The 22,455-nt window shown below is 51.7% G+C and overlaps 1 protein-coding gene across 2 annotated transcripts; it reads right to left on the bottom strand.

Moving 5' to 3' along the window:
- Nucleotides 1-345: 345 nt before the first annotated feature.
- On the bottom strand, nucleotides 346-20,932 carry fam120c (family with sequence similarity 120 member C). 2 transcript variants are annotated; one of them, XM_079741552.1, is made up of 17 exons: nucleotides 19,231-20,932; nucleotides 17,274-17,520; nucleotides 16,848-16,930; nucleotides 16,021-16,149; nucleotides 15,741-15,840; nucleotides 15,488-15,561; nucleotides 14,997-15,271; nucleotides 14,739-14,901; nucleotides 14,579-14,662; nucleotides 14,028-14,199; nucleotides 13,682-13,931; nucleotides 10,446-10,560; nucleotides 6,514-6,723; nucleotides 5,962-6,232; nucleotides 4,882-5,017; nucleotides 4,675-4,738; nucleotides 346-1,756 (listed from the first exon to the last, which is right to left on the bottom strand). In XM_079741552.1, the coding sequence occupies exons 1-17, from the start codon at nucleotides 19,738-19,740 to the stop codon at nucleotides 1,499-1,501; spliced, it is 3,141 nt and encodes a 1,046-aa protein (XP_079597678.1). In that variant the 5' UTR covers nucleotides 19,741-20,932; the 3' UTR covers nucleotides 346-1,498. The 2 variants fall into 2 exon arrangements, with proteins under 2 accessions (XP_079597678.1, XP_079597679.1); XM_079741553.1 differs by having other exon boundaries at nucleotides 5,989-6,232.
- Between the last annotated feature and the right edge of the window lie 1,523 nt (nucleotides 20,933-22,455).

Raw genomic sequence — 22,455 nt, 5'->3', positions numbered from 1 at the left:
TCACCAGGGCAACATCCACCATCAGAGGTTTAGTATCGCATGCCAGCTACTGGCCTGGTAAGTAAGAACATTTGGGCTCTTCTTTGTCTGAAACTTCGAGCAATCCGTGTTTACTCTTCATGCCGAGTCTCAGGGTTGATTGCAAAGTATAAATCGGTTATTTTGTGGACATGCAAGCTAGTTTTGCCTAGCATCACATTTCATCTACTATCTGGATAGCAGGATTATAATGTTGGCCTTGATTCCAGAAGGTGCCTTAGAGTTTTAGGAATATTTCTCTCAACTGGTAGAGGACTGTCCAGTGTGGCTGTGTGATATATATATATACATATATATATATATGCATTTTATTTTTTTTACAACAAAGTGCTCCTTCATCGGAGACCACTCTGTTCACATTCGACATCTCTCCAATAGATCTCTACCTTAATGTGTAGGTCTACTAGTAATCATTTATCTAAGAGTAGGGGACATCCCTCGAACACCATTTCAGGGCTGATCCAAATTCCTCACCAGAAGATACAATAATAAGTGCTCTCTGTTGGGAGATACAATCAAAGCTTTTTTTTCTAAGTAGGGCAAAGGGCAGGTTAAACGTAGTAATGCACTATTTTAGGGGATAAGGTGAAGACCTTTCGTACTTCAGGGCTTAAGGTGCATACATTTGTCAGGTCCTTCTGCACTAGTAAGCGCTAGGCTATGCTACATTGGTCAATGTAAAGTACAAAACCAGTACAATGATGGCGCAGAAGTGCTAAAGTAACAAAGCCAATTGATCTAAAAAGGGCGAAGTAGTTAGCTGGCATGCTAGCAATCTACGTGTGGAGCGGTGTGGCGAACGCCTCACAGGGTGACCAGCATTGAGGGTTAGGATGAGGCATGTCAACAGCACATGGGTTTGTTGAGGTGAAGACCTTTTGTTTTTTAAACCTCGAGCTCATGCTCAGAGTGAGACTCTGAACAGGCAATAGGACAGACCTTTGAGGTATTTGATGGGACTGCCATCTGAAAACCCAACAAGCCGAGGTGCTGTCGTCATTGAACCCAAAGCCAATCACGGTCACCGTCGCCACGAAAGCTTAAAGCACCTGTGCGTGCAAACACAGTGGGATCACTCAAATAAAATCCAAATGGATACTGGGAGCCCTCGTACACGGGGGCTCGTCATTGATAGGGCCAGTATGTGAGGGTTCGGGCACGGGTCTTTAAGCAGGGTGGGGGCTGGTGGACATTGGGGAGTATATCTTGAAGGGGGTGTATAGATTCATGGCTAAAACCGGCTTAGGAAATAATGTAAAAGCACATGAGAAACTGAAGTGGGGACAGCCAAGGGCTCTGACCCGTCACGCAGGGCAGGCGAGGAGCAGGAGAGAGGCTTCCTCCTCCTCCTCTGGGTGCGTGTTGGTGAGCGGGTAGGTAACATAGGTCTACAAAACAGGGAAAGGCAGTCGAACACACATCACTCCCCGCAGAACCAGTGCGTCCTGGGAGGACGCCATCACTCTTCCTTCTGTAGTGCACCGTCTGACGGGCAGTTCTCAAGGCAACAGGGGGCCTCCACATCCGCCCCCTCTGAATGGTTGTCTCTGCTGGCTAAGGCACATGGGGTTGGCTGGGCCAGGGGGGCCAGGTCCAAGGGCTGGCCCACGGCAGAGGCTGATGGGCTGCCGTTCAGCTGCTGAGTGGCCACCTCTGGGGTAAAGTCTGCCTCCTCCGAGGGCTTCAGGGGACCGCCCGCTGGAGGAGACGAGGACGTCTGGAGGGGACAGAGACAGAGAGGAGGGTCAGAGACAGAGAGGAGGGACAGAGACAGAGAGGAGGGACAGAGACAGAGGAGGGTCAGAGACAGAGAGAGAGGAGGGTCAGAGACAGAGAGGAGGGTCAGAGACAGATAGGGAGGAGGGTCAGAGACAGATAGGGAGGAGGGTCAGAGACAGAGAGGAGGGTCAGAGACAGGGAGGAGGGTCAGAGACAGAGAGGAGGGTCAGAGACAGAGAGGAGGGACAGAGACAGAGAGGGAGGAGGGTCAGAGACAGAGAGGAGGGTCAGAGACAGACAGGGAGGAGGGTTAGAGACAGGGAGGAGGGTCAGAGACAGACAGAGAGGAGGGTCAGAGACAGAGAGGAGGGTCAGAGACAGACAGGGAGGAGGGTCAGAGACAGAGAGGAGGGTCAGAGACAGACAGAGAGGAGGGTCAGAGACAGAGAGGAGGGTCAGAGACAGAGAGGAGGGTCAGAGACAGACAGAGAGGAGGGTCAGAGACAGAGAGGAGGGTCAGAGACAGAGAGGAGGGTCAGAGACAGACAGAGGAGGGTCAGAGACAGAGAGGAGGGTCAGAGACAGAGAGGAGGGTCAGAGACAGAGAGGAGGGTCAGACAGGGAGGAGGGTCAGAGACAGAGAGGAGGGTCAGAGATAGACAGAGAGGAGGGTCAGAGACAGACAGGGAGGAGGGTCAGAGACAGACAGAGAGGAGGGTCAGAGACAGACAGAGAGGAGGGTCAGAGACAGACAGGGAGGAGGGTCATAGACGGACAGAGAGGAGGGTCAGAGACAGACAGAGAGGAGGGTCAGAGACAGACAGAGAGGAGGGTCAGAGACAGACAGAGAGGAGGGTCAGAGACAGACAGAGAGGAGGGACAGAGACAGACAGAGAGGAGGGTCAGAGACAGACAGGGAGGAGGGACAGAGACAGACAGAGAGGAGGGTCAGAGACAGAGAGGAGGGTCAGAGACAGACAGGAGGGTCAGAGACAGACAGGAGGGTAAGAGACAGACAGGAGGGTCAGAGACAGACAGGGAGGAGGGTCAGAGACAGACAGAGAGGAGGGTCAGAGACAGACAGAGAGGAGGGTCAGAGACAGACAGAGAGGAGGGTCAGAGACAGACAGAGAGGAGGGTCAGAGACAGACAGGGAGGAGGGTCAGAGACAGACAGGTAGGGTCAGAGACAGACAGGGAGGAGGGTCAGAGACAGAGAGGAGGGTCAGAGACAGAGAGGAGGGTCAGAGACAGACAGAGAGGAGGGTCAGAGACAGACAGAGAGGAGGGTCAGAGACAGACAGAGAGGAGGGACAGAGACAGACAGAGAGGAGGGTCAGAGACAGAGAGGAGGGTCAGAGACAGAGAGGAGGGTCAGAGACAGACAGGAGGGTCAGAGACAGACAGGAGGGTCAGAGACAGACAGGGAGGAGGGTCAGAGACAGACAGGGAGGAGGGTCAGAGACAGACAGGGAGGAGGGAAAGAGACAGACAGGGAGGAGGGACAGAGACAGACAGAGAGGAGGGTCAGAGACAGACAGAGAGGAGGGTCAGAGACAGACAGAGAGGAGGGTCAGAGACAGACAGGGAGGAGGGACAGAGACAGACAGGGAGGAGGGACAGAGACAGACAGGGAGGAGGGACAGAGACAGACAGGGAGGAGGGACAGAGACAGACAGAGAGGAGGGTCAGAGACAGACAGGGAGGAGGGACAGAGACAGACAGGGAGGAGGGTCAGAGACAGACAGAGAGGAGGGTCAGAGACAGACAGGGAGGAGGGTCAGAGAGAGCGGAGGGTCAGAGACAGACAGAGAGGAAGGTCAGAGACAGACAGAGAGGAGGGTCAGAGACAGACAGGTAGGGTCAGAGACAGACAGGGAGGAGGGTCAGAGACAGACAGGGAGGAGGGTCAGAGAGAGCGGAGGGTCAGAGACAGACAGAGAGGAAGGTCAGAGACAGACAGAGAGGAGGGTCAGAGACAGACAGGTAGGGTCAGAGACAGGGAGGAGAGTCAGAGACAGACAGAGAGGAGGGTCAGAGACAAACAGAGAGGAGGGTCAGAGACAGACAGAGAGGAGGGTCAGAGACAGACAGAGAGGAGGGTCAGAGACAGACAGAGAGGAGGGTCAGAGACAGAGAGGAGGGTCAGAGACAGACAGAGAGGAGGGTCAGAGACAGAGAGGAGGGTCAGAGACAGACAGAGAGGAGGGTCAGAAACAGAGAGGAGGGTCAGAGACAGACAGAGAGGAGGGTCAGAAACAGAGAGGAGAGTCAGAGACAGACAGAGAGGAGGGTCAGAGACAAACAGAGAGGAGGGTCAGAGACAGACAGAGAGGAGGGTCAGAGACAGACAGAGAGGAGGGTCAGAGACAGACAGAGAGGAGGGTCAGAGACAGAGAGGAGGGTCAGAGACAGACAGAGAGGAGGGTCAGAGACAGAGAGGAGGGTCAGAGACAGACAGAGAGGAGGGTCAGAAACAGAGAGGAGGGTCAGAGACAGACAGAGAGGAGGGTCAGAAACAGAGAGGAGAGTCAGAGACAGACAGAGAGGAGGGTCAGAGACAAACAGAGAGGAGGGTCAGAGACAGACAGAGAGGAGGGTCAGAGACAGACAGAGAGGAGGGTCAGAGACAGACAGAGAGGAGGGTCAGAGACAGAGAGGAGGGTCAGAGACAGGGAGGAGGGTCAGAGACAGGGAGCAGGGACAGAGATAGCGGAGGAAGGAAATGCCTTTCATACAACAGAACTGAAATCTTGGGGCTCCACATCAGAGTGAATAACTTGAATCATAAACCAACTACTGAACTAATGGCCCCCCTCAAGGACCACAAAGCCCCTCAAGACCCTTCCACGGCGATGGCAGTGTCAATCAAGTCGACAATCAAGAGACTAGGAGTAGTGGGGCTGTAGATCTTCACCTGTGGTCTATTGGCAGTAGCTTTTTTTCCTCCCCGTAGTTTTGCTGGAACCTCCTTTCCCCGTCTGTGGTGAATGGGTATTGAGGACCAAAACATGTCAGTAAGTACATCTGAAAAAGTACCAACCAATGTGAAGGGCATCAGAAGATCACTGAAAGCATGAACAATAAACGCTCAGAAAATAACCGTGGGGATGTTGGAACCTACCCTTTGCCTGCTCCAACAGACACCACCTGCATGTTGAACCCCCCTCTCCCACGGATTGGTTTGTTCCCCGCCCATTGACCCACCACCATGCCGGCTATCTCCAACTTCCCTCCTTGAGGGGGGATGGACTGAAGACCTGTAGCGAACAACACAGCAGCACTCAGGAAATTAAACTCAGGTTAAGAACTTTGGATAAATGCAGAAAATAATATAATTGAAAGCCTACATAACTCTTGGAAGGACTTAAATTCCCAGAACGGTTGCTCGATGCATTAGCCGAGGTTCATACAGATTCTAATCAACACTTGTCCCGTTTGGGATCAATAAACACATTTCTTCTCTCCATTCTTGTTGCACTTTGTGAATACGCAAAGCCATGTTCAGTGTTCAACCCCAACCTCGGTGACCAACGTCATCCTGTTACGGCATTGATACTTTAGCACGGGTTCTAAAGGTACGGCCACACTGAACGCATTACGCGCGTGACACGCCTAACCTGGCGCTTGATCATTGCGTGTCACAGAAATGGTTCAACGCGCCTACGCAGCTAGATGAGCCCGCCCAAAACTTATTTTTCTTTTTCTTTTGCTCCACAAACATGGCGCACCATCGCTGCGCTGTATTTGTTGTGGGAGTTCGAGGAGAGTAGGAAACCCAAACGCCGCTCACAGCTGGGTGAGGTTCACCACCTCCGCCTGGATGACGGCCGGTTCCAGCGGTATTTCGGTGGCCATGTTCGACGACCTGCTAGCCCGGGTCGGTGCCAGGATCTCCCGTCAGGGCACCAACTACAGGCGCTCCATAACAGCTGCGGCGCGCCTGTCCTCCGTCTCTCTGCCTGTGACGTCGGGTCAAGCTCAACGCTGACTGGCTATCGCGGCTAAGCGCCACCCGTAGGAGCCTAAAAAGTTACATTTTTGAGCTCCGCGCGTGGGTGCGTTGGGCGCGTTGTTTAGGTGCGTAAAACGCGCCCAACGCGCTGCTTTAGCGGGTGCAACGCATCTACGCGCCTAAACCAATGGTTCCCTATGCGAAAACGCAGATTTTCTACGCGACGCAACGCGTTCGGTGCGGCCGTACCTTTAGACCCAGGGAGCCAGTGTGTACCTGGGAAGGCTCGGGGCCGGTGCTGTGCAGGGTGGTGAGGGTGGTGGGGGTGGTGTGGGTGGTGGGGCATGTTGCCCATCGGGCGCGGCGGGTAGAGGGGTGGAATGGGGTAGAAGGGGGGGACCATGGTGGGCGGCAGGAAGGCGGGGGGTGGGAGGGGAGGAGGAGGTGGAGGGGGCCGCGACAGGTTGATGCCCTCAAGGATGGCCTGACGCATCTTGTCCACCCTGGACACCAACTCCTCCTGCAGGATGAGCATGTAGCATCAGCAGCCTGCCCCACCCAGGGCAGGACACACACCCCCCCCGACACACACACACACACACGCACGCCTGCATGTATATAGCAAAGAAGAATAAATAGCGGTATAAATATTGAACTATAAGTATTTTCTCTCTCCCTGTGAGCCATCCTTTGCAACTAGCGAGTGACCAATAAGGGGCAAGCAGTGTGCTAGTAAAGGAACAACACACACACACACACACACACACACACACACACACACACACACACACACGGTCCTACCTGGCCCTCACACATGTCCAGCAGGGCAGCTCTGTCGCGGGCGGCCCGAGCCAGTTTGCTCTGGAAAAGTTTGCCGTCGAAGAAGCCCCACGGGCAGCAGTGTTCCCACGGCAACGGCTGGCCACACACGTCGTTGACAAAGAGCGCCGTGTCAACGCCCGCCATGAACAGAGAGGCCAGCTGTACGCCGCGGGCGTCCACCTTCTCCACCTAGGGCCACGACAGGAGCGAGTTACGCGTCGGACCGGGAGAGGTCAGCAACACAGCTTCATTACCCGCCGCAGAGGAGAATCACGGTATTGGGCCTACCCAGAATAAGTTTGAGCTCAGGTTTCTGGGAGAGTAACGCTACGAATCCCAACCGCAGAAGGTCAACCACCGCCCTCTGAGGAGCGTGAGCAATGTTCTGCTCTTGGCCACAAAGGTTATCCAACAAGCTTGTTAAATGTCCATTCACTCGAGTTATTCACATCAATACATGAAGCTAGACTTGCTACCGGGGTCTTTACAAATCCCAACGGTTTTCAGTGCTCTCAAATTCAGATATGAATTTATTACGGTTACATTCATTTATTGTTGTGCACCAGACCTGCTTGCATGCATGAAAATGCAGTAGGCTTTACATCAGAAACCCATCATAACAAGTATATCTCTTATGACCGCAAAGAAAAGCATTAGTTGCTATCTGAGTGTGTGCGCAATGACCACCTTGCTGTTGGAAGTCACTGGAGAGAACAGCTTTAAGGTAGTAAATGCTGGTATGCATCATATTGTGGTTATTCATTTCAAGTCGAATTCAAGTCGAACAATACATTTAAATGCTGACCGAAAAGGTCAGAAAGTACTGTGTTACAGCAGAACTTCTGATCCAGCAGTCCTACTGTGTTACAGCAGAACATCTGATCCAGCAGTCCTACTGTGTTACAGCAGAACATCTGATCCAGCAGTCCTACTGTGATACAGCAGAACATCTGATCCATCAGTCCTACCGTGTTACAGCAGAACCTCTGATCCAGCAGTCCTACTGTGATACAGCAGAACCTCTGGTCCAGCAGTCCTACTGTGTTACAGCAGAACCTCTGATCCAGCAGTCCAACTGTGATACAGCAGAACTTCTGGGGAGAGTTGGCACATGGACTGGGTCAGAAACCAGGAACTGTAAGGGGCGGAGTTACATTTACATTTAGGGGATTTTGCTGATGCTTTTATCCAAAGCGACTTACAACCATTCATTCCACCACAAACGGTGAAAGCCAGCTCGTCGGGAGCAGTCAGGGTGATGCATCTTGCACAGAGACACCTCAAAACTCAGCTAGGAGGAGCGGGGGATCGAACTAGAAACCTTACGGTTAGCAGTGAACGCGCTCTACCTCCAGAGCTACTTTCGCCCCTATCAAGTTAGCCCTTGTTTCATCTCTCGTTAGAGATATTAATGGAAGAAAACTAATTTGTGCGAGTGGATGAATCTTTCAGAAGGGGATTTTAAAAAGTAGCTGGTAGTTGGCTGTCTATATGGCGTTGATTTACCTTCAGCAACATGATTGGTCGCAACAGATATGCAGCAAAAGAAAGTTGAAGGCCCCGTCCTTCTGACTGATGGTTCTATTCTTTGTGAATATGGCATTAGGCGTCTTTAGCGGTTCATCTCTATGCTGAGACAACCAGGGAGACAAATCATGTTCAGAAGGTTTTTATAGCATCGCGCTTTCCAGGTGAATCAATATATTTGAATATAGTGGAAAAGTTAATTACAATAATTTATTTTAAAAGCGAAACTCAACTATAATATGATTCATTAAAACCCAAAGTGAAATATTTCAAGCCTTTTTTTGTTTGAATCTTGATTATGGCTTACAGCTCACGAAAACATGTTATAGCCCATGTTGAAGCCCAGGATGCTTCAATAGCAGCCTTCAGTTAGACTGCATTGTTGGGTCCAGTGTCTCATTTTCCTCTTGACAATACCCGATGAATTGGCTATGGGGTTCAGGTCAGTCGAGTTTGCTGGCCAATCAAGCACAGTAATCCCATGCTCATTGCTCTCCTTGTGAAGCTCCCCTAAATCTCTGAACAGTCTTATCGTGACCATCCTCGCAGGGCAGCGGTTATCCCTGTTGCTAGTTCACCTCGTCCTACCACACTATCTCCTTCAACACAACTCCCAACAGCCAGCTTCTTTAGCGATGACATTTTGAGGCTGTCTCCCTGTGGAGGGTGTCAATGACTGTCTTCTGAACAACTGTCATGGTCAGCAGTCTTCCCCATGTTGTGAAGTCTGCTGAACCAGACAGACCATTTAAAGGCTCAGGAAACCTTTACATGGGTTGAGTTAAATAGCTGATAAGCTTGTAACACCTTGAATCTACAATATTGAACATTTTCACAATATTCAGATTTCTGAGATACTGAATTCTTTGTTTTCATGATCTTTTTCAAATTGAATTATTGTAATTATTGAAGATCCCCAATATTCTTATTTATTGAGATGTGTTGATAAACGTTGATGGTCGGCTCCCATGTTACATGACGCCAAGCATGGCCCAAAGAGGCCGTGCAGAGATGCATTGCATTCAGCATAAAATTCTGTGTAAAATTGCTAGGTTTGATTGACCTCTGAAATCTAGCGTTAGTGAAAATAAGTTCAACCTAGTTTAACATTACATTTCAAGGTCTGCTTGAGTTTGAGGGTCAGGAAAATGTAAAACCAATGGGTGAACAGGATTTAATATAGGCATTCCCTAATGTAAAGGCTTGCTATATTCAGTTTCTCCATCCTCTACCGATGTCATACTGACCCTACACCACATCTCCCTCTGAAGCGTGCAGCCTGTTCCTTCTCAGTCCCTCAGTGTCTGGCTGCTTTAATAGAGCCTATACAACACTGAACACATCTAGGCTATGCACACAGAAATTGGCAATCGTGTGTTTTATTAACTTCATTTATATACCACTGAAAAAGATAAAAGAGAAAGAAACTGCAGACTAGTACTTCATTTATCTTGAACAATGTCAAAATGATTTGTGATCTAGTCTACCCCCTCACCAAATAAAGGGCACAAAGGATTTGGTCCATTAGAATATAGTATGACACTGATCTTAACTTGGACTAGAGGCAGTGACAGACGTTTCCTGAGAGTCCGCAGTGTGAGGAAACTAAGCATTTCATCAGTTAGTCAAAGATCAAGAAAAACAGTCAAATGGAGTTAGTTCAAATATAGGCGACTATATTTGAACTTCCCACGCAATCACATCATAGTAGGGTTGATCACAACAAAGCGTGTAGTAATTTGGTCCCGTTTTATTGATTGATCTGGGCGTCCTTCGAGGTTCAACCACGGCGGTGCACGCCTTGGGGCCTGGTACCGAGTTCGTCAGGCTTCAGTGGTCAGGGTAAAACCGGATAGCATTTGCTTGTTTTGCACTTGATCAGTATAGTCCCCGGCCTCTTTAACGGGTCAGCACAATACATACGACTGAGTCTGCGGGCAGGGACGTACAGCCTTTGGCCTTTGGGAGTCATGTTTGGAGCACTCCGGATCTGGCCGGGTTGTTTGGGTCTGATTACGGGGACCTGCTCGCAATCAGACCTGCCAGGGAGTGTGTATTTACGTGCCTGCTTTTGTGTGTTGTTTTTTTTTTTGGCAGTAGGAGGCAAGGCCAGCGTGAGCGAGCGCTTTTGCACGGACAATCGCCAGCACCAACCAAGCCGCATTACGTGCTACCGTTGTGGCACGCCGATGTTATTTACTGGCACGCCGTTACTATTTACTACGATTAAAACCGCCTTTTGCAAAACCACAACCCTGACTCCATCCACTCTGTACAAAGGAACTGTTACAGAGTGCATTCAACGATGATCGGTAATTGATCCTTTCAATTCAGACTTTGTCCACCCTGGCCCCAGCCCTCACACCGGGGGGAGGGGCTCCTACCTTGAGCTCCTGCAGCTGGTCCGGTTCGTACAGCTGGTTGGAGACCGCCTGGGCGAGGAAGGCGTCCAGCTCGTGTCTCTGCAGGATGCGCCCCCCTGGCCACTGCATCATATACCTGCGAGGGAATCGACAGGTCAGCCCCTGAGCTTCAAGGCATGTGGAGGTTTCCCAGAGGTAGAGCAATGGCTAGGGTGTAGCAGGTACGCGTTTTGTAGGTGGCGGAGTTGAGAAAATAATTGGGCTAATTTATAAGGTTCACACAGGGGGTCGGTGGATAGCTATGGTGATTGTTTGCTCAATGTATTATTATTTATTATTAATGTCCGTATGGATAAACATTACTGTCAAGGGAAGGGTTTGGGAAAACTTCAAAACAGGGGTCGCAAATGACACACAATTTGGGGATTTGATTGCATAAAAAGGTAAAGCCAAAATCAATATATGCAAAACATTTAGGAGACATTAGATCAATCACAAGTCTGTTCAGAAGGTTACAGATACAACTAGGACCGCAAGCCGTAAGGAAAGGTATTCACAGCCCATACAACACCGGCCCTCTCCGGCCTCCGGCCTCAGCCACCGGCCCTCGCCGGCCTCGGCCCTCGCCGGCCTCAGCCACCGGCCCTCGCCGGCCTCAGCCACCGGCCCTCGCCGGCCACCGGCCCTCGCCGGCCTCGGCCCTCGCCGGCCTCAGCCACCGGCCCTCGCCGGCCACGGCCACCGGCCCTCGCCGTCCTCGGCCCTCGCCGGCCTCAGCCACCGGCCACAGCCGCCGGCCTCAGCCACCGGCCCTCGCCAGCCACCGGCCCTCGCCGGCCACGGCCCTCGCCGGCCTCGGCCACCGGCCCTCGCCGGCCACGGCCCTCGCCGGCCTCAGCCACCGGCCCTCGCCGGCCACGGCCCTCGCCGGCCTCAGCCACCGGCCCTCGCCGGCCTCAGCCACCGGCCCTCGCCGGCCACGGCCCTCGCCGGCCACCGGCCCTCGCCAGCCTCGGCCACCAGCCCTCGCCGGCCTCAGCCACCGGCCCTCAATTATTTTAATAATTGATTACTTGTTTTTTATTTTTCCGATTAATCAATGAATCTGATAAAAAAAACAACATTTATAATTGCCGCATCTTTTTTCAAAAACTGAACATTACTTCACAGTGCAGATTCACAGTGCAGACTGAAACAATGTACCAAGTAAATAAGGTGCAAAGTCAAACCGGTAAAAGTTATTCTGGAAATGATTTTGTTAGAGGACCAATCACAGCCCTTGCCGTCTCCGTCCATCTCCGTACGCAACGACGGATAGTTAAGAAACATTGGATGCGCACGTAGAGCTACGGCGAGGGTCTCCGACAGGCTCTCCGTCGACGGAGAGGGCTCTCCGTGTCTACGTACAGCACTTTACAGGACTATACATCCACCTTTACCCTGATGTCGAGCCCCCTTCCTCGTCAGGGTTGACTTCAGATGCTGTATCATCGCGGTGCTTCCGTGCCAAGCCATTTCTCTTTTGCAAAGATTGCAACTAACACACTTTTAGCTTTATGCATTGTAAAGTGCTCCCACACTTTCGAAGATTTCGGTTGAACCATTTTTTCCCGCCTCCGCCATGTTTAATGTCCAACATACAAGCTGTGGCGCGCATGAAGCATGGACCTGTCTGCGTCGGGTTCTGTAAACAGTTCCGCGCCTACGAGTGACTTATTAATTACGCGACTCAACGAATCGACGACCAAACTCATTGCCAACGCTTTTAGCAATCGATTATCGATACGTTGTTGCAGCCCTAGACGAATCTACAAAAGGCAATACGGCACAAAATGTTTCAGAAAGGATTGTGGGTATTTTGGCTCGTTGAGGATCCATCGACGCATACTTGAAAAATCTCGGATTTCTCAAAAACAAAGGACGCGAAAAGGGCGCAAATTTCCGAGTGTTCTCAACATTGGAACAGTGCTTGATGGCGTTCCATGGCGCAGCGTCCTTAAAAGGGCGGCCGTTGAGCACGCTTCCTTCACATTGGGAAACAGCCTCCATGAAGTCTGTCCCTGAGTGACTCGTGGGAAGGTACGGTTTGACATTTCGTATTTGTGTTATTGTGCCACCTACAGGCGAATTGGTGACAAGTGTTTAATTGAGCAGCAGGTTCAGCGGGCCCCACCTCAGGAGCAGGTTGAGGGGGGCCCCTACCTGAGCAGCAGGGGGAGGGGCCCCTACCTGAGCAGCAAGGGGAGGGGCCCCTACATGAGCAGCAGGGGGAGGGGCCCCTACCTGAGCATCAGGGGGAGGGGCCCCTACATGAGCAGCAGGGGGAGGGGCCCCTACCTGAGCAGCAAGGGGAGGGGCCCCTACATGAGCAGCAGGGGGAGGGGCCCCTACCTGAGCATCAGGGGGAGGGGCCCCTACCTGAGCATCAGGGGGAGGGGCCCCTACATGAGCATCAGGGGGAGGGGCCCCTACACGAGCAGCAGGGGGAGGGGCCCCTACCTGAGCATCAGGGGGAGGGGCCCCTACACGAGCAGCAGGGGGAGGGGCCCCTACATGAGCATCAGGGGGAGGGGCCCCTACCTGAGCAGCAGGGGGAGGGGCCCCTACATGAGCAGCAGGGGGAGGGGCCCTACCTGAGCATCAGGGGGAGGGGCCCCTACACGAGCAGCAGGGGGAGGGGCCCCTACCTGAGCAGCAGGGGGAGGGGCCCCTACATGAGCAGCAGGGGGAGGGGCCCCTACACGAGCAGCAAGGGGAGGGGCCCCTACCTGAGCAGCAGGGGGAGGGGCCCCTACATGAGCAGCAGGGGGAGGGGCCCCTACATGAGCAGCAGGGGGAGGGGCCCCTACATGAGCAGCAGGGGGAGGGGCCCCACCACGAGCAGCAGGGGCAGTGGGGGGCCTACCTGAGCAGCAGGGGGAGGGGCCCCTACCTGAGCATCAGGGGGAGGGGCCCCTACCTGAGCATCAGGGGGAGGGGCCCCTACATGAGCATCAGGGGGAGGGGCCCCTACATGAGCATCAGGGGGAGGGGCCCCTACCTGAGCAGCAGGGGGAGGGGCCCCTACCTGAGCAGCAGGGGGAGGGGCCCTACCTGAGCAGCAGGGGGAGGGGCCCCTACCTGAGCAGCAGGGGGAGGGGCCCCTACCTGAGCATCAGGGGGAGGGGCCCCTACCTGAGCATCAGGGGGAGGGGCCCCTACCTGAGCATCAGGGGGAGGGGCCCCTACCTGAGCAGCAGGGGCAGTGGGGGGCCTACCTGAGCACGCAGCACATGAGCAGCAGGTGTTGCGGCACCTGAGCCGGGTTGAGCAGGGCCGGGCAGTCGGAGCGCAGGCAGGCCAGGAAGGCCCTGGTCCTCCGGGAGCGGTCCTCGCTGGCGCGGCCCAGCCACAGCCTCCGCAGGTTGGGGCAGGTCCACTCCCGGAAACACATGGCCGGGACCAGCTCCGGGGTGAGGGCGGACTTCGCCTTGCCGCTGCTCCACTCTTTCACGATCACTGGGGGAACTGGGAGTGGCATATGTGACCAATGAGTACATTTCAATCATTTTATTCATTCCCCCCCCCCCCATGCCCCCATCCTCTCTCCCCAGCGACCCTCACCCTCCACAGGCCCTCTCTTGCGCATGGCCAGCCTTTCCAGGCGTCGGTGGGTCTCCGCCAGGCTGAAGAGGACGCCGTAGGAGTACTGTCGGGCTGCCCGGAATAGCAGGGAGGCGGGCGGCAGCTCCGTGTTGCACTCATCCTCTATGCAAACTGGCATCTTCATCTCTCCCTGGGGAGGGAGGGGGGGGGGAAAGGTGGATTCTGGTTGATTTAAGCTTGCATGGGACAGCCTCGGCCTGTTGCATGGTGGGCGACGGGAGAGGAGCTGCAACTACCGCAGGAGGGAAATACAGCTATGGGGCACAGCCGCACCTCACGGCAGATGGTGCCCTCTGCTTCATCGTATGACGGAGGAATAAGGACCGTATGTGGATCCAGAAAAAAAGCAGGCGATGGTTCTAACTCTCCTTTACGGAAACGCTGAATAACAGAGGCTAAACAACTCTGTTGACTGCTTCTAAAGTAAAGATTGGGAACACTCGGAAAAAGGGTGATCCATATATTCTATTCAGAGGCAAAGTAGTCAGAAATAGGACATGTTTCTGTACCTTGGTCAGTATGTGGAAAATCTGGGGGTACATTAACCCTCTGCGATGTCTGTGCTCAGCAACACGAAGTACCTCCGCACTGACCTGTAAAACAATGCGCCAGTCAACAGCCACGTCCACACACACATCCAACCGCACACACACTCCCGCACCCACACACCTGAGGCAAAGGGGGTGTGGTAATGTCCATGTGACTCCTTGTTGCCATAGACAACAGTGACGGAATGTTTGAACCACTCCCATTGCCGTGGGAATTGTCTCCAGGGGCTGAACCTCCTCTAGAAGAAGGATCCTCCCATCGTGAAGATTTGTCCGTCAAATGGCTGGGGAGAGAACGGGGTGAAACAGCACCACTGAGTATGGAATCAAGTCAATTCAAAATGAGAGAACAATTGAATTTTCTATTTGCTTTTCGTACTTAGCGTTGGTGTCGTTGGGTTCATCTCCATCGGAGGAGGAGGAGGGAGAGGGGGAGGGGACAGACTGGGCTCCGGCATGGTGATTGGGTAATCTGCCCCCGCCCTGGGTGGAATCGTATGGAGCCGACCAATCAGCGAAAGGCATCTTCCCCGCTAGTGAATCGTTACAGTCCTGCATGAGAGGCGGTTGGCCCGGGAATACAAGGTTGGAGCCAGGTCCGTATGGAGCGTTTTGAAAGGGTGGCTTCAACCCTGGAACCTGGGGAGGAGGAAACTGTAGCAGAGAGGGGGCGAGTCTTAACAAGAGGAGAGCACGGGCCAAAGTGATTCAGTGTCTTGAGTGCAGTTGAAAGCAAAGGGAAGGTCCTGTTACAAGTCACACTGAGCCCCTCTCTCGCCTCTATAAATGTTTCAAAAAAGCACCCGTTACAGTCGAGTAAGTTTACAGTCACAACACAAGAAGACAGAAGGATTAGGAGCGGATTCGAACCTGGTTCTTTCCAGGTTGCATGGGTCCCATGTGACCAGGCGGTCCACCAAATGGATTGGGTCCAAAGCCAGGTACTGAACACGCAACAGCATAACAAACAAAGTTAATTTGGCACACATCCTCAGATTTAGATGTTGGATAATCAAGGATCGCCGGGAGGTAAGGGCTCACACTGCACTCACAGACCCCTCCTACAACACGTTCCTCACACTCTTCTCCCGCCTTTGACAAACCAAAAGGGAGCGCTACTTACAAATGAAGGAGGGCCCCATGTTGAGTGTTCGTGGTTTGGAGGCAGCAGAGAAATACTCCACAGCTTTCTTAAAGCGCTCCACTTTGTCCTCCATGCGAGACTGCAGGAGGGAAAGACATGGATTAACCCAGAGCCAAGGTGTGTCCCCATGGCTCAGAGGCCCACCGATTTAGACGAGCTGCTGGTCCGAGACAACGCCACAACGAATCCACACTTATGCATTCGGCACATCAGTAATGGCCGAGGTTGGAACACCTGCCCCTGTGTGTTGGTGCGTTACCTGGGACTGCTTGAAGACGTCCCTGGCGATGGCGTCCAGGTTGCCGAGGTCTTTGATGGAGGAGACGTACTCTGACACAGCTTTGATCACCACCTCGCAGGGCGGCAGCACCAGCTGATGAGCCCGCACCTGCAGCACAAGGCAGAATATCAACCACTTGCCTTTGCTGATTAGTTTCAGTTGATTAGTCTACAGAATATCATAGAGTAGATTAGGTTCAAATAATACCATTTAGCCAAAAAACGCCCCAGAGAAGTTCCCTCGTTTGTTTTTAGAACAACAGGAATTCTAATTCTGTTCAGGGTTATCAAGGCGTACTTTAAGCATCAGCTAATTAGGTTCCATCACATCCATAGCAAACTCACGTCATTTCAGTCTATATATTTGCTTTTACTCCTTCAAGCCGTTCAATTGAGGGAGTCTGTTCCCCTCCCTGGTTTCCGAATACCATGCGCTCAGCTCATGTGGACCAGCCAGTGAGGCATTACTGTACACTGACCTAACGGAGCGAGTCAGACTTTGATTAAGTACTGGGGTGGCAACTTAGTCTCTGGGTGAACACTACGATCCAGAGTCATTCCAAGAAGGACTTTTATTAGCTGACTTTGAGATAATTTCCTGACAAGATATGCATTAGTGTGTAGTGGATAAATAAATAAAGAAATAAAATTAATAGCGCTCTTTACATCAACACAATGACCTGCTACAATGCACATGTGAAAGGATATTTTACACACACATCCCGGTGATATGCCATCACCCCTTTACATGACAGGCCTCTGCCATGGCTTTTCTGTTGGCACTAGTCCTCACGCCGTGCCATGTACCTTGAGAGAAGCCAGCGGGTGCTCTGGTCCGAGCAGGCTCCAGTGGAAGGCAGCAAGGTCCTCGTCAGGCAGAATGTGATTCCCTACAGGAAGCACAAACCTCTCTCTCAAATGTTTGCTGTGTCAACAAAGGAAGGCAGACGTCAAACAGGACGGCACAACGTGTGCTAGCTAAGGATATTATCTTCAAACAACCATGTTGGACTGTCCATGGAGATGCAAGTACTGGTCAGTAGAGGATATGTCCTGACAGGAAATTTATCTCATGTTTTAATCTCAGGTCTGCACTGAGCCGGAGCATTGACTCGTGTCATTAGTGAGGGTATAGCTAGCCAGACGGTGGACTCGAAACGCAGAGCTTACTTTCAGAACCTGGAATGTCTATCTCCGGTGTTTGTACAGGTGTGTGTGCACAGCTGCCCCTACCCAGTAGTGCAGCAAAGCAGGGCAGGTGCTGTGTCTTCAGCCCCAGCTGCCTGGCTGCCTCGGACAGTAGGTACTGGTGTGTGGTGAGGTTCTTGCCGTTCCAACTCAGTTTGAGCGCGTGCGATGAAAAGTAAGCGGGCACATTGCAGAGGGCAAACTCAGAGTCCTGAGCTATGAGGCCAGCAAAGCCGAAGTCCCTGTAGAGAGACAGCACCTCCTGGTGGTGGTCCTCCAGCGTCTGGACAACCTACCGACGGAGGAAGAAAAGAGCTACTGTTCTGCACCGAGAGGAGCTCATATCTTATTGAGGAAGAGGGAACCGGACACGACCCTCAGCAGGAGGTTGATATCAGAAATATACTCATTTCATGTGTGCATATGGGCACACCGCCATTTTGTACTTCAAAAAAATAAAATAATCACTATTTAATAAGGACAATTGTAAAGTCGACAACTGCATATTGTCTGCAATATTACTATTTATATGACCGTTACTATAAACTATTTATAGTAGCACATCATATAGTAAACGACTATGTGTACAACGGAAAATGTCAGTATAAGGCGGCAAGATAGTGGCATCATTGATAGATACGTTCTCTATATATCTTTGCACGCAAACGGGACACATAGATATGAAAGTAAATATTAGAACATGATATTGCGATGACAATAGCTGCTAAGCAACAACATTCTGTCCATCAGGCGATCATTTGTGTTGTTGAAACGGCATCATGTCTGCATGTTAACAAGGCCTCCTACAATACCAGTCCTTGATCAACATCATGTCTCACACACACAAATATCAAATTAAGCAACGGCTGGTGAATTGTAATATTTATATTTTAATCCATTAACTTTACATCAAACTAAATAAGTATATTCTGTCATATAGGTCTTACATATGAGTTGGTGGCCTACCTGACAAATTGTAGAATAACTCTTATTCTGTACAATGAATGCTGTATATCAGACTACACAAACTAGATTTCACCCAGGAGCCTTTACATGGCGGTCCCTCAAGTCCACCCTAAGTGGAAGTAAAGGGGCCTTTACGAAAGGTTCAGCTAGAGAGGCGAGATATACGACATTGTAGGAATGTGATAAAGGCATTTCTGGGAACCCTGGCAAAGGGTGCACTGAACCATGGTAACATAATGAATAATATGGCTTAACCACCGCAGGAGGCAAGAAGTGCATTTCATGCAATTTTAAACCGAATATCTCAAGTGAATAACCGACTGATATGTCCCCTTTGGAAATACTACGCTAAGAATATTCACTTGTTTCTAAAGCCGTGGGAAAGATTCGAGCTGCCCAAGGAGCCATTTCACAAAGACACTACTAATTATAGCAATGTATGGGTCAGTTATGTCTGCCAATCCATTTGTTTATTATCGTAATCCAACTATATCATCTAAAATGTTATACAAAGTAACATTTTCTTTTTACAAGATTTAAAACAATTTCCATTAAATGGACCCAACATTACGAACCAGCCATTACAAATAAGTGTAATCGACAAGCAGGTCTATTAATAGTCACCTACTCAGCAGCGTAACAATGTGTAAGGTTCAGTGGGTCCATGTTATGTAATGTATATGCTGTGCTGCACAATACACATACCTACTCCAGGAGAATCACCACGCTGCGAGGCGGACCAGCCAGTAGCTGGTCCTTATAGACGAGACTATGGCAATTCAACAGCCTCTATAAAAGCAGTCAACCAATGCACGTAGAGCATTCGGACTGCTGATGCTGCCCCACTTGGGACATGCGATTAAATTGACCTATAGCGTTGATTATAAATTGCCATTTAAATGATCAACGTTAAATATGAAGCCATTTATTTATTTCATAGTAAAATTGCCATTACAAGAGAAAACATACAACTGTTGACTGATGAGTCGTGCGACGCAGCGATATATATCCAAAGGACCAGGGCCGAGGTACTCACCCGCACTCGGAAGCGGAACATGGCGAGGCGGACACAGTGGCTGAGGCAGGCCGGGGGCAGGAACCAGGCCCGGGGAGGCGGGGTGGCCTTGCTGCCGACGTGGTTGACTATGAGCTGGGCCGTCTGCCGCTGGCCCTGAGCTCGCCGCGCCCACTCGGGCCAGCGCTCCTTTCCGAGGGTGCCGTTGAACACCACGACGAGCTCCAGGCCCCCCTGGTACAGGCAGGCCTGTGAGAGAGCGGCCAGGTAGCCCAGCATGGCGTTCCACTCCCCCCCGCACACCCAGTCCGTCTGGTAGCCGCCGTACAGGCGCTGCAGGCCGGAGTCCGCGTCGATTAGGATCCTGGCTGGCGGAGGCGGGGGAGGCATGGGCCCTGGATGATGTGGGTGGTGGTGATGGTGATGAGGCGGCTGGCGGCCCACGGTACGGGCCAGCTTCAGGAGGTCCACCGGGACCGCGGCCCCGGGGCATCGCTTCTCTAGATACTCCTGGAAACCCTGCACTCCCATGACGGTGTTGTTGAGCCGGTGTGTGTGGCCGGGAGGCGGCTCCGGGTGGGTTCTGTACGCCGTGGTGGTGGTGTGATGGTCGGCTAGCTGTGCACTGGGGGCCAGCTAACCAGTCTCTAGGGGAGTGGATCAGGAGGAAACCAGCACACCAGTCCCTAGGGTGGTGGATCAGGACGTAACCTGCTAACCAGTCTCCAGGGAAGTGGATCGGGAGGTAACCTGCTAACCAGCCTCTAGTGTAGTGAACCAGGGGGATGACCTGCTAACCAGCCTTTGGTGGAGTGGAACAAGAGGGTAACCTGCCCAACAACTCGGGTTAACTAGGTAACCGGCGGATCAGAGGGCCAAAGGTTTCACCACGCGCACTTGTGAATGAATGTGTTAGACTTGACACTGATTTAAAAAGGCCCGATAACTAGTCTGGGATGGGGTACTGTTGGCCGAGGTCCTGTGGGACTGTGTCCTGTGTGTCCTGGAGGACTCTAGTCCATCCCGGAGTTGATCTGGTAAATCGCCAGCAGCAAGGCCAGTCCAGCTAGCTACAGCTAGAAAAGTTTACAGCTCGCCCAGCCCCGTAGCTTGTCATCTAGATAACGGGAGGCCAAATGGATCGGCAACTACAGTTGCCAACACCAACAAGATCGTTGACGTGACAATGAAATAGCATACGTTTTAAGAAACACTCCTAATAAAACCATTTAGATTGAACACCAGACAGGAAAACTACGCATTAGTTAGCCGAGATGTTAGCTCTGGCTGCTAACCGCACGGACTGATGACAGCTAAACTAGTTGATATCAATGTGGCGAAATGGAGCCAATTTCGCGTTTTAATGCGTATTTGTCGCTTGTTTTTTCTCGTGTGGCTGTAGTGGAGTATCGGATGAACCCGAACCAGGCCGCAGGAGCCCGACACGGTGGCGGCGGTACGAGGCTAACTCTCCCGCTAGCGGCTAGCTGCTGTCCCGGCGTGATGGACGCGTCCTCTCGGGGAGACGGGGAGACAGGTCCGGGGGGGGAGACAGGGCCGGGGACACGACGCTGGACGGGGCGGATGAAGAAAGAAAAGAAAAACAACGAAAATAAAATAAAAATAAAAGCCCGATGGTGCCTCCCTCGCTTTCTTCCACACTCACGACTTCATGTTGCGGAGGGGAACATACTTCCAAGCGACATCAGCCATCTTGCGCCTTCCTCGCGGACAGCAGAGTGGGAGGAGGCGAGGGGAGGGAGGGGAGGGAGGAGAGAGCGAGAGAGAGAGAGAGAGAGAGAGAGATAGGGAGGCCATGTAGCTCGGGTTACGCTGAGAAATGTATTTATACAACTCTACGTTTTCCAATCAAATATATCCTGTTGAGCGGTGACCTGCCCCCAGCTCTCTGAAGGAGGAGAGAGAAACACGCTTTGGTCCAAACGGGATTCATTTTAGTTTGTGATCAAGTCTGTATTCTGCACGTAGGCAGCGAGATGCAAAGCATCGCCCATCACCACACATCTGACTTCAAAAGCTGATGCAGCATGTTCTGTTTAAAGTTGTTGCAACCACTTACGATTACGTCCGGTTCGATAAAGTATGGACATGAGAAGCCACATATGGATATGAGCCATGTGTGAACAGCACGAGTGTAACAGGTAGACACTAGTCTTTGGTGCGTCCTCACAGGAACCATGTCGCCCCTAGTGGAGGCTTTCCGCACGGCCCACTGGGAGAAGGGAAAAGGGAGAGAAGAAGGGCAGCTGTGCAAAGGGGAATATTTATACCAAATGACAAATCTTTTGGTTTTCTATGACAGAACTCAAAATAAATCACAACAAAGTTTTGGATTTTGAGGATGAATATATAAAATATACATAGACATTTTATATTTGTTTTAAGGGATGAACGCGCACCGCGCTCAAATGACAAATCGTTTGGTTTTCTATGACAGAACTCAAAATAAATCACAACAAAGTTTTGGATTTGAGGATGAATATATAAAATAGACATAGACATTTTATATTTGTTTAAAGGGATGAACGCGCACCGCGCTCCCCTGCGGTCCGCGGTGAGCTAAAGAAGAAGACGCGCAGCGCGCTCCCGTGCGGTCCACAGTGAGCTGAAGAAGATGACGCTCCGCGCTGCGCTGTGCGCTCTATCCAGGGCGGGGAGAGCCAGGCGTTGCGGGGGGCTCCCTATGTGTCGGACCTTACAGGTACAACTAGGGTTCATTGTGAGTGACGGTATCAACTTGGTTTTGTCGTGTTCGCTTCTTTATTGCATCAAATGAAAGCTCCCCATAAGCTGATTAGTGGGCTAACAAGGCTAGCCCCTGCTTCTGGGTCGCTGTCCCTTCAGCACCTGATTGACTACTAATGTTCCAATGACAGATTCTTGCATGTTCTGGTAGGCCTACCCGAACATGTCAAGACTTTCAAATCGAGTTTTGTTAACTGGAACTTAACTTAAATTATTCATGGCTTTCAACTAGTGTTTAGTTTCCTGAAATCAAATCTAGTCATTAAAATGCATGCTAAAACCTGAGTGATTACTTTGGTGAATAGCCTACGCCTTTTCATCCCACAGGTGTGTGGGGCAACCAACCATGCATCTAATCAAAGACAAGCGTCAACGTATACCGTAAGAATGCAAGAATATAAAACGATGTATTCCCATGAAAATGGAATTTGTGGAGTATGGAGTGAGCAGCAGGTCTCATCAGGTCCACCCATAACCTGC

The sequence above is a fragment of the Pollachius pollachius genome (assembly GCF_949987615.1).
Source record: "Pollachius pollachius genome assembly, chromosome: 8".
Lineage (NCBI taxonomy): Eukaryota > Metazoa > Chordata > Actinopteri > Gadiformes > Gadidae > Pollachius > Pollachius pollachius.
This window is presented reverse-complemented; position numbering and strand designations above follow the sequence as displayed.

Coding starts and splice junctions, on each gene's coding strand:
- fam120c (XM_079741552.1), bottom strand. CDS start 19,740: ATGGGAGTGCAGGGTTTCCAGGAGTATCTAGAGAAGCGATGCCCCGGG. Junction 14,200..14,578: donor TTTTCCACATACTGACCAAG/GTACAGAAACAT, acceptor CTCCCTCCCCAG/GGAGAGATGAAGATGCCAGT. Junction 1,757..4,674: donor CTACTGCCAATAGACCACAG/GTGAAGATCTAC, acceptor TGTCCCCTCCAG/ACGTCCTCGTCTCCTCCAGC.